The 12,151-nt window shown below is 45.8% G+C and overlaps 1 protein-coding gene across 2 annotated transcripts in view; it reads left to right on the top strand.

Moving 5' to 3' along the window:
* The window catches only part of MNT (MAX network transcriptional repressor), a 60,291-nt gene that overhangs the window by 22,182 nt on the left and 25,958 nt on the right, over positions 1-12,151 (top strand). Inside the window, exons 2-4 of one of the 2 annotated variants that reach the window (XM_006016105.3) lie at positions 3,624-4,203; positions 7,823-7,864; positions 8,521-8,632. In XM_006016105.3, coding sequence (XP_006016167.1) covers positions 3,624-4,203; positions 7,823-7,864; positions 8,521-8,632 — 734 coding nt within the window. The remainder of the gene's footprint in view (positions 1-3,623; positions 4,204-7,822; positions 7,865-8,520; positions 8,633-12,151) is intronic. The other variant, XM_006016106.3, reaches the window with a different exon arrangement.

Raw genomic sequence — 12,151 nt, 5'->3', positions numbered from 1 at the left:
TGCTGATGGGTCTTTCCCCATTATTCCTTCCTTATTTTTTATGTTAATATAGAAAATGCCATTTCTGCAAGATAGGTTGGATTAGAGAGAGCCCAAAACAAACCCTGTGCACCAAGCCAAATCCCCCGGTTCTTTGAGGATATCCAGATTTAAACTTCAGCCTGGTCTTTTATCTCTAACAAGCTGAATCAAAGCTCTGACCATGAATGTCCCAAAATCTTGGGGGAAGTCCAGATTGCATGCGAATCTCCTTTCAAAACACTGACTTTCACATGCTTTCCGTCCAAGTGCTGAATGCATGTTGAAAGGTTTGGGTTTTGAGGAAGTGAACCAAATGTTATTTGTAGATGTTGAACTGTACTGATCTGCATCCCTGACCCAGCCTCTGCCCTGGTTGGGAACATTTTTTGTTATACAGCTGAGATTTGAACTAGGGTTCTCAAGGTTTATGGGAAGTCACTGTAAAAGAGGCGTACAAAGAAGTTTTCCCTCCTCTCCCTCCTCCCCGCCAGCCAGTAGGCTCTGTGCAGAACTGCTCTCTGTTGGAATTCGCTCTGTGCATATCTTACAGCGCCTGCTGCCTTTACTTTCCATTCTGAGTCATGCGTCCAGCCTGCCATGCACGTGGGGCCAAAGTCTGCTCGCCGTTCCTCTCCTGCAAACCTGGTTGATTGCAATCAGACCTGTGCCAGTGTAACTGAAACTAGAAATGGGTCTGTATTTTTTTTTTCTGGGAGGAAATATCCCATGTCATAAATCTCAGCTGCATTGACGAGCAAAAAAAGTTTCCAACCAGGACCTGTGACACTGATCTGTAGAAATGTAGGACTAGAAGAAAACTCAAGAGATCATCTAATTGTGCATGTGTGTTGGAATTTAAAAGGAATCCTGCAGAATCTCCTCACTGCTGTCTTCAGCTGCCCCACTAATCATCTTCAGCCAGAGCTTTGTGCTGTAGTGATCTGATGTGAAGAAGTTAGCTAACCAAACCCGCACACAGACGCAAAGCTATGCGAGCTGTAAGATTGTTTGGTTTGGGGTTTTATGTCTGTTTTTGTACTGTTTTATTTAAGGTGTTTACTTGCCTTAGGGGAATAGTATATCAGTGGAGCTGAGCTTGTCTCTCTCTCTCAAAGACAGGAAAGCCCCGATTAAGTGTAAGTTGATGTGGCTCTTGGCTGTTTGTTTAATTGGACTGTTCTTCCCATGTTTGATGCTGACCACTGTGGTGTGGGAAGAGGGATCTTCAAAGCTCTGGATGGATGATAGAGTTGTCTTGCATTCAGATAAAGCTAGCGATGCAGTTTGTACAGAAGCCTGGCCCTCGATTTTCCTCTGTTGGAGAACCTCATTGAATTCTGTTTTGTCCTGGCTTTGCTGTTTTAAGGGAAGGTTGTATAAAAAATAAATGTGATGGCAGGATGCAGTGTGAACGTTGTTGAGTCAGACCTCTCTTCCATACACAGAAACCCTTCTGCTTCCACCTGTGAGCCAACCACCACCTCCTTCCAGAATAGGTCTATTTCACAATTAGGGATGTTGTTGCACCTGTTTTTAACATACCCAGTTTGGCCACGATCAGACACAGGATGCCAGTGTTGAGGCCCACCCCCTAGCTCAGCATGGCAGTTCTTGTTCTCCTAACCATTTGGAGGTGACTGGGGCAGAATCGTTGCTACGTGGTTGGAGCTAAGGGGCCAGATCTCGATGTAAGTCTTTGACTTCCATTATGGTTTGCACCTCTCACACTTTGTGGGCAGCCAGTTATCTGCCCATCTAAGGAAGTGAGCTTTCTTGGTAGGTGTCTGAGCTAAGGCTGTGAGATGTCTAGGCGCCCAGGCCGTTGGCGCCATACCAGTTGTATAAATAAATTTCATTTGTGCCACGTTCACACAATTAAAGCCAGAGACCTGGAACATATTTAATGGGGTTTATTTTGCTAGTCAGGACACACAGATTCCATTTACTTTGTCTGGCGTTGTAAAAACATACACGGGCTCACGTGCCTGTCGAAGTAAAGTGAAGGGGCCTGAATGAAATCCCCAGCGGCAACAAAATGTCGTTTATGGGCTTGCTTCCCCCACTCTTCACGGTTTCATGTCGCAGTAAGTCTTTTGGGTTCAGTTAAATTATGTCTCACAGAGGAGCTAAGGCAGCTGCCAAGGAAGTCCGTGACTACTAGCTCCCGCTGATACATATATATATATATGTTTGTTGGATCAGGTCCTCGTGCGTGTAAACTGGAGGGCTCCCAAGCCCAAGAAATCTATCCTGCCCTGAACTCACCCCAGTGAGATCAGTTTTAACCCCAGGCCTGTGTGCTCAAAGTCTGAAGGGTTTTGCAGGGTTTTCCTGACTTGTGCATGCAGGGGTTGCCCAGGGAAAGGAGTAGGCCAGGATGCTGTCATTTCTCTGCTTCTCTTTGGGCTTGTCATTGTACCCCTTGAAGGGGATGGCAGTTTTGCCATTATGGCTTTGAGCCCTTTTTAAGGCATTCAGTAGCATGAAAAGGAAGAATGGGAATGGGTTGCAGTGGACTGATTTCTTTTATTACCTAGTGGGTGGCAGTTTCTTTTCAGAAGGGTAGAGGTTTGAGGGCAAATATGTGTGGGGAAGGATCCTCTAGAAACATACAGCATCATTCAGGTGACTGAGGGTTGAATATCAAGAGCCTGCTCAAAATTTGCTGAGAGGGAATGGGGGCTGGGGCCGGAGCTTGCTTTGTCTTTTGTTTCCTTTTTTTGTTTTTCTCTTAATTGTGAAAAAGTTCTTGGCAGGGGCTGGGGGGATGGTGAGGGAGTGAAATAGGTTTGCATCATTTGTACTGGTGCCAGCGCTCCACATTTCTCTCTAGACTCCAGAATTCAAGAGGGGGTTGGAGCTGCAGTTTTGCTTTGGGCCCTTCTGGCTCGGACAGTAAGATCATAGTTAGAGGGTCTATAAAAGCAAGTTTGTGTTAGCATTATAACAGCATTATGTTTCCAGTGGCACACCTGGCCGGGTCTGTTGTGAAAGAACTTTTGCCATCCTCTGAGTCAGACAGACAATGATTTGGGTCACGATAAAGATCTTGAAGGTCCACTGGTTTTGTCAATTCTGACAAATACAGCATAGCAATATAGGTAATCGGGGTCTGGCCGACCAGAAGGGGCATTGGGCCCGGACAGCCTTCTGTCTGTGGTCCCATTGCTTGAGGCATTAGGGGAATGGGCTGGTCTAGCACAAAACCCTTTGCTCTCCCACCTGACTGTCTGGTTGGTTTGTTGTTGAATCTGTGCCGGACTCTAAAATCTCAGGTGTCAATCAGCTGTTTATGCTCAAGACTTGATTCTGAAGGTAGCCCAGGTTACAGATTAATAATCTGTGCCTGAACAGAGCAAAAATGTATGGAGGGAAGGCCATGGTCCAGTGGCCAGAGTACAGGATGAGGAGTCACGAGACAGCCTCCATTCCTGGCTCTGCCACTGACTGATTTCTTGGCCATGGCAAATCTCTTCCTCTCCCAGGGCCTCATCAGCAAAATGATGCTGATGGTACTTAGCAGCTCTGAGAAGAGGCTCCTGGCTAGAGAATGCTGTGTGAATGATACTAGTCCCTGCTGACACTGTTTCTTTCTTTTACAGAAGAAAACGAAAAGCATGAAAAGCTCCGTCTAGAAAGAGAGGAGGAGCAGAAGGCCAGCGTCCCAAGGGTTAACCATGCCATTCACGCCGAGGAGCTGCGCAACGAAATCCCGGCAGTGCCCATTTCTCCCCCTGCACCAGCGCCACCTCCTCCCCCACCTCCACCGCTAGCTGCTCCTATATCCGTCATTCCCATCCCTGTCGTCACAAGCCCCCCACAGCAAGCAGCCCAGACCACCCTGTCCCCTCCGCTCATACGCCACCAACCCCTTGTAAGCACTCCCAGTGTCAGCAAGGAAGCGTCTTCAGTTGCACCTGTTATACAGAGACCGTCTGGCCCGTTGCTTCCTGACGTCAAAGCTGCTACACCCCCTTCTGGGAGCCCCAAGCAGTTACCGCAGTATGCAGCGCCAGTACTGGCCATCTCTCAACACCACATGGTGCAGCAGCCCATCCAGCCCCAGCCTCAGCCGCATCAACCTCTGCAGCAGCATCAGGCACCAACCTCACAGCTCAACACTTTTAAGCTGGCTCCAGCAGAAGAGGCCAAACCAAATGAGCAGAAGAAGCGACCTGGAGGGTGAGTGCACAGAAACTTCAGAAAACATCTTAAAAACGGGGCGTGTTTTAGTGACATAGGGTCCATGGAGTGTCCTGAAGGTGAGGGGAAAGGTGACCTGTGAATGCTGTATTAGCCCTAAGATATGGTTGCTTTGAGGAGGGATCTCAGATTAGTACCATGCAGGCTTTATGGGTATTTGAATAGATTTGTTGGTGGTAAGGTTTTAGTCTGGTTTGCCCTGACCAGAGTACACAGGGATTTTTGTCTGGCCCAGCGCTGTATTCTAAACCAGTTTCCCTATATTAGACTACCCTACCAATCCCAAGAGGTCTCTGACACAGTGTTCAGCCCCCAAGCTGCATATCTGCAGCCCCAAAGCCATATCGGGGAAACTGTGCCAGGATCCTGAGTGCAGCAGCCACATTTACATTTGGTTGCAGTTAGTTTAGTATCCCAGTGCAGGCGGTATTTTGGTTATTTCTTCACGTAATGTGGATGATAAACTTTAGTTAAGTAAGAGGTGAGCACATGGGCATCCTGCTTAGAAAATGAACATTCTGGGTGGATGTGCGGAAAGGAGCAGAGCAAACAGGCACATTGATTTCCCTGGTGGATAAGTTCTTTGAGGTCAGTGTCTCGGTTCAAGAATTAAAAGGAGAGGCTGTCAAACAACATTATCTAAAAGTGATAAGTGAAGTCCGCTCTCTAAGAGGCACAGCAGAGGTAGTGTCTCTGCAAGCTTCGCTTATGCTGACCTGCCAATATGTCTCTGTTTTTAGGGGTAGGTCTCTATGGTCCACTCAGTCATCAATGCCTCTGCTGTACTGCCTGCAAAGGTGTCAGAAGTGATGTGGTTCCACATAGCCTGGACTGCAGCTAAACAAAAACCTTCTGTCCAAGCCAAGAGCTGGCCTTGTCCCTTAGCTCATTACCAAGCTGTCTGGGTTTGAACTGATAATGAAGAGTTTCCAAATTCTGCAGTCCCTTATTTATACCCTGTGCTCCCTGGTCCCTTCTGCATCAGTTCTCGGCCTTTCTATAACTTGACTGATAGGAATGGAGGGCTGTGAATTCTGCCTGGTTGTGGCAAGAGAATCCCTGGTGTTAATGAGCAGGATGACTAAGGAGTAATATTGACCTGGTTTTTATCGACTAAAAGGATAATGGCTGAAATATATACCTCCCCTGCTCCTGAGGCATAAAGGAAATGATAGGATCCATAGATGTCGATGTATCCATGTAGATGTTTCTGTCCCCTGCCTGTTTCTCTGGGGAAAAGAAAGGAGAAAAGCAAGCTCTCTTTCTCCCCCCCCCCAAATATTATTAAAATTCCAGACAGAAAGCTTACGGTATTTAGGGTCTTACTATCAGAAGCCAAGTGCAAAAATGCCTGATGAGCCTACTAAGCGAACGGGTAGTGATCTCAAGTATCATGCACATATAGCCTGTGTCCGTCCCACTGTCAGGATTGCTTGTTAGGAAGGGTTGTGCTAGTGGCCAGCAAGCTGTATAACTAGCCACCTGGGCATACACAGACCCCTGATGTATGCAGTGCTAGCGATTTCTTTTCTGATATAGGTGATCTTTGGGTGTCTGCCTTTGGAGAATCAAGCCTGTGTTCTTGTTTTGTAGAGCTAACTCCATTTTTATAAGGGCTGGAAAAATACGGCTTCAAAATTGGTCACTGAAGCTGTGGGCCTTGGGTCAGTTTGTAGGACATCCCTGTGAAGGACAAACAATCTCCAGACTATGCCTGTTGTTCCTAGAGATTTCTTACAGTGTGCACGACACTTAACCATTTGGCCTCAAACTGATGTGCTTGTTTCCAGAACAACAGAGCTATTCAGTTCTGTACTACGTAAAGACTTGTCTGGATCTAAGGCCATGTGCACCCTACAGCTTTTTGCTGGCTGAACTATCTCAGTCAGGGGGTATAAAGAGGTGTGTGCTGGCAGAAGCCCCCAGCGTAGGTGCAGTTATAGTGGCAGAATTATTACTTTTCCCAGTGTAGCTTGTTTCCCTCTTGGGGGTGGTTTTCCTATCCCGGTACTCGATACCAATTCACAGTGCAACTTTGCACCCACACTAGAAGTGCTTTGCGGGTGCTGGTGTCGTGTACCAGTATTTCTGTAGTGATAAAGAGCCCCGAGCTAGATATAGCCTAAGAGCACATGCCATATGGTGAGCAAGCTGGCTTGTAAATGCTGCCCTGGTGAATGCATTTAGGTCAGACACCTCAAGGTGCATGCTTGTTGTCTCCCCTTGTCTTCCAGCCACATGCATATGGAGAAATTGTTTATTCAGTTCATAAATGTTTCACGGGAAAAGGCCCTTGGCTATTTATTTTTAATTGATTGAATAATTCTGGCCCTTATTTAAAAAAAAATAAAATTCCAACCCACTACTTTGCTTCCAGTCTGTTTTTAATCAGAAGTAAATAATCCCTTTGTATAGACTATATGGAAGATACATGACATCTCTACCTGTTACTAATATGGCCCATTGCCATTGTACCTGATCATCTAAGATAGCGATTCTTAATCAGGGTGCCACAGTACCCTGGGGTACCTTGAGATCCTTTCAAGAGTGCCGGGGGTACACAGGCTTTGCTTGAGCTCCTGTAAAGGGGGGGGGGGGGGGGGGGTGCTACACGATGTTAGCACTGTTAGGTGTGAAAACATGATTCACAAGATAAATCCAGAGATTTTAAAGAGGAATCTGTAGTGTTTAAGAGTTTTCTGACATGTTGTGGTCTTTCTGAGTTCTCTGCAACAAAAAGAGTTGCTCTGTTATTTTTCTGTAGTCAAAAAAATGAGTGAAAACTGAGAACTGGCATTTTCTGATGGGTGCCTCAAGTCTATCAAGGAGTGCCTCAAAGCTAAAAAAGGTTGAGAACCACAGTCTATAATACGTTTTTTGTGAAGGTGAGATGGTGTTTATGAATCCATTTGGCTTTTCCCAAAGTTTTTTTGTTTTGTTTTTTTCCCCTCTCTTTCAAAAATCTGGAGCTGGCTAGCCCCTTATCCTTTTTCTCAGGTGGTGACTGGAGAATTCCTTGATTATGTTATTTCACATTCAAATTTGGCCATGTTATTTCAGTTACAGTGGAAAACTAAAGAGATGTAAAGTACGTCTGCCAAGTGCCATATGCTTTAATTTATGACTGCACAAATCCTACCCCCACTGGTGGGTGGATATAGATTAGAAACGGGTCAGAATCCTGGCTGCAGACTCTAGGCCTGCATACTAGTGATTAGCGCTACATAAATACCTAAAATGCATGTTAACGTAGATACCACCAAGCTGTGCATCTTGCCTCTCTCTGCTGATATATACACTTAATATATTAACCTATGTATACCCAGTGTCCAGAAGATACATAATATTCTGTGTATGTCTGTGAGATACGGTTTAATTTATATATTATTTATATATATAAAATAGATCATATGTATAGTGTATTTAGATCTATAGTGTATATAAAAATAACATAGAAACTGGTAATTTCTAAATTATTTTGATAGTCTTTAAAATCTCCCCCTCCATCTAAATACACACACACTGCTGAAACCTCAAGTTGAATGGCAAGAGTTCTAAACTTGACACTGAGTTTATCTTTGTTCTGTTTGGGTTACAGGGTTGGGACCAGGGAAGTGCATAATAAATTGGAGAAGAACAGGTGGGTAGAAAGCCACATTTTATATTGCAACTCCCTCTCTTTTGCTCGTAGCCTATAGATAAATGTCTTTTTCAACAAAATTCATAGTGACCTGAATGAATCTTACAATACTACCATGCTTCCTTTTAGCTGATTTTTGTCTCTTTTGCTTCCCACTGTGTTTTACTGAGCTACATAATTGGATTACAATAATACTGCAAAGCTATGCTCCTGTGCAAACACCATCCTTACATGCATAGTACTATTATTTATCACTTGAATTCAAGTAGCACCAGGAGGTCCCAACCAATGGAGGTCAGAGCTCCATTGTGCTGTGCAAACATATAACAGAAAATGGTCTCTGCCCCAAAGATCTTACTATCTAAATGGATCAAGCGGGAAAGGGGTGGGAGGATAAGCAGAGGTATGGAGATGGAAGGATTTACCTAAGATCACGCAGCATTTGGAGAATCAGGGAGTGGATTCTCAGTCTCTTGCATTTGACTTTTACTCCTGCCACTGGATCTGCTGACTCTGTTTTAAGCCTGCAGAGAGTCCCGGTGACTAAAAGTCACAGTTTGCCTGATTAGGGCCCAAATGAAGTTGCAGTCCTCAGTCAGATCATCATCTGCCTTCGGTTCCCTCAGAATAACAGTCAACCTGTGTTGTTTCTTTAGACGTGCACATTTGAAAGAATGCTTTGAGACATTAAAACGCAACATCCCCAACGTAGACGACAAGAAGACCTCAAACCTCAGCGTTCTAAGGAGTGCCTTGCGATACATCCAGGTATGTGCAGCCTGCAGCGACTGCTTGTTACTGCAGGCCACCCAGTCAAAAACGCTTTATTCGTTGGAGCTTAAAATGCAGTGTTTTTCATTTCATTTTCATTTAAGTTGCTTGGTTTCTTTGGTTTAATTCTTTTGCTCTGAGTGCATATGAAGGTAAAAGGAACAAGAAAATCAGGGTTGAATCATTTGTCCACACCAGAGCTCTGCAGTCTCTTTGAATCTCATGCATCTTCTCCCCTGTTTATCCTGGTCGCAGAAATTCCTAATTAAGCACAAGTCATTTGCCCTGACGGCAGTGCGTTTTGGGTAAAAAATCCACCCTGGTGCAGTGGGGCAGATGAAGTGCCATGCACCATTAGCACCCTATTTAGGGGGTTAAAACTGGCAGAAATCTGGCATAACCCTTGTGCTGTTTCCTTAGATGAGGGTAAATTTTACTCTTGAGCATTTGTTTCCCTGCTGCCTCAAAGACTCGTATTTCTTGTGAAAGATTTGAATGTGAAAATAAGGCTTGGCTACATATATGACATACTCATGGGCAGAAGTTGACAGAAAGCTTCCAGTTACAGACCTGGAAGCTCTGAGTGGCTTTGAGATGAGAGGGAGTCAGAGAGAAACTAAGGATAAAGGTCAGTCCTGCTGTAAGCGGGCCAAACTGTTGATACCACGGGTGCACAAGTGTTCGTGTCTGCAGTTCTGTTTTGTGTGCGACACTGTCAGCAGTGAAGGCCAAAAGCCGTTGTTTGTCTGCATGGCTCTGTATTCACTCACTGAGCAACCTTTTCCTGATTTAATATTTGCAGGAGTGGTTAATTAACAAGAAACTCCCAGTGCTGTGCCCTGTGGTTGGGAAGTTGCTGTGCTAAATCCAGTTCAAACCACATTTAATCTATAAAATAGAAATTTACTCACTTAAGGGCCCAGCCCTGCAATGTGCTGAGCACGCTCACATCCTATTTGTGCAGGTACTGAGCACCTGTACCTCCTGATGATTTCCCTTGGAGACCCAGTGTCCAGCAGCTTTATTCATTGGAGCTTAAAATGCAGTGTTTGCATCTTTTTCATATAAGTTGCTTGGTTTCTTTGGTTTAATTATTTTGCTTTGTATGAAGGTAAAAGGAACAAGAAAAATCATGGTTGAATCATTTGAGCACCTCTTTAGGATCAGACCATAACTTAGCCCTGGGCTTTTATTAGCCTAAATCACTCTCTGTCTTTGCCAAGAGGAATGGCTTCGATAGGGGAGGCACAGGGCATGGAAGCTAGACACATGTTAATGGTACTCGGCAAACAAAAGACGCAAAGCAGTGTTCCTTAGAAAGGTCATCTCTGGAGATGCAATCGTTTTGCAGCTAATGGGCATCGGAAAAGTCGGGAGCCTTTCATTTGATTTCCAAAGCAGGTTGCTGTCAGTTAGGAGCTGAGCTTCCATTAGCACTAACAGAGACAGAGCTATGTGATCGCCTACTCTTGCATTCGGGAGTTGAGTCCAGAGTCACGATGTCACGAACAGAGACGTCTCCGGCGTTGTTAGCTGACACTCTATGAATATTGATACAAGTGCAGATCTCGCTCTGTGTAGACTCTGTGCTCAAGCAGAATTTTTATTTGGTGCTTCTGGAAGGCGGCTTGAAAGTCTCTTTGAGGGTGTCAGTGGGGATGACTGGTGCACTCTCTCTGTACCTTGGATCCGTTGTGAAATACGCTGAGGCTGAGGAATGGTGCAGTTCTGTGCTGCTCCATGCATCCATACTATCAGCTCTTAATTGCTGGAAATTAAGCTCTTGCACTAGTTACAGGGAGCACTTTCCTGATGATGGAGCTGGTTGTAAGAGGAGAATAAATATTCCCAGGCCGTTAATGAAACTCACGGTCATGTCCTTAAATGCCTGGGAAGCATAATCTGCATTTATGAGTCTGAAATGTAACTGTTGACTCAGAAGAACATTGCGTCTCCCTTAATTTCCATCCTCTTCAGTTCTACCTTTGAATTGCCTTTTTCTTCCGTCGCCCTCTCTACTTAGCAGAGCTGTTGTCATTTTCACATGCCGGAGTAGCAGTCAAAACCAGCGTCGTACCAGGTTTACACCTGTCTAACTCCTGTCAGCGGATGGATGCCTTGAGAGCTGTGTACTGGCTGTGGGGACTGTGTGGGGAAAAGATGTCTATGCTTTTCTGTACTCCCCCTGCCTGAAATTAAAAGGCATGTCAAGGGAATATAATTGGGGCATACTTAGCTGTTCTGTCAAGTGAAAAATGCAGAAGTGCAGACGGTTTCCATGTTGTTGTTTTGATGCCACACTATTACAGAAATGGCTTCAAACCAAAATAAATCCTCAATGTGTAATTATCCCCATTCATCCTTCCATTAAGTTTACAATGTCTCCATCATGGTGTCAGAGCACTGCGGGCACCTGCTGTTAATTTCTTCCTATTGTGAAACCTACATTTTGGCCTGGGGAATTGCATGATGCAAAGGGAGGAAAAGAGAGAGAGAATGAAGCGTTTAGAAAAGGAGGAAGCAGCTGCTTTTCCCCACTTCTTCTCCAAGAGCGACCTTTCACTTGCATTAGATGTAGGACTGACTGTCAGAGTAGGGTGCAAAAAAGTGACTGTGGAAGGTGACCAAGCCAGGTATACAGATGCGCTAGTATTAAATAGGTTGCAAGTACTACTTTAAACCTCTCCAGCTTCTCTCATCTGTGAAAATAGCCAGGGTTTCCACAAACCCATGAGACCCGTGACAGCGTCACAACAGCACTTTGCAGTGCCTGTAATGAACTCTGCTGTGGGAGAGATGGTTTTAAGTGTGCTCTGTTCACCGCTAACCTGGATTGCCATCTATGGAAATCTGAGTGCGACGGTAAACGGCAGCTAGCTCCCCGCACGTAAATCCCACGAGAAAGAGGGCAGCCGAGGTGACTTCCTCGTCAGGGTGGCTTTGGAGATAGCAGTTGCAAAGCCTGCAGCAGGATTTGATGAGTGCAGGCCATGACAACCCCGGACCTCTCCCGTGCCCGAGCAACTCCAGTGTCCAAACCCCGTCCTGCCTGAACCCCGGCCGTCCAGGTAGCAGGATGGCTTGTAGAGACGGGGAGGCGGCCAGGTAACGTGCGCGCAGCACACGGACGTCTGCCCCTCTGCTCACCCTGCAGCTAAGCAGGGCATGGGAGAAGGCCGAGGGCACGCGCAGCTGCAGGTGACCAGAGGCGCCCCGTGACCACAGATGTTACCGTGGGTTTACGGGAAGAGAATTGCTCCCAGCAGAGTATCTGTACTTGGGGTTTGAGTCTGCCCCACACTCGAGATAAGTCGAGGCCGACTCCACGGGCGCAATGGAAACGGCTGCTGGGGTGAACAAGGCGGAGTCACGCTTGAGTGGGAGGAGGGAGAAGTGCGCGTGCTAAGGAGGGTGGACACAACCGGGGCGGGTACACGCTCCTATTAATTGCGGGTGCAATCAAAGCGGCTGTATCTATTTAGGAATAAGGGGGGGGGGGTGTAAATCGCTCCAGAT

The sequence above is a fragment of the Alligator sinensis genome, unplaced genomic scaffold, assembly GCF_000455745.1.
Source record: "Alligator sinensis unplaced genomic scaffold, ASM45574v1 scaffold118_1, whole genome shotgun sequence".
Taxonomy (NCBI): Eukaryota; Metazoa; Chordata; order Crocodylia; family Alligatoridae; genus Alligator; species Alligator sinensis.
This window is presented reverse-complemented; position numbering and strand designations above follow the sequence as displayed.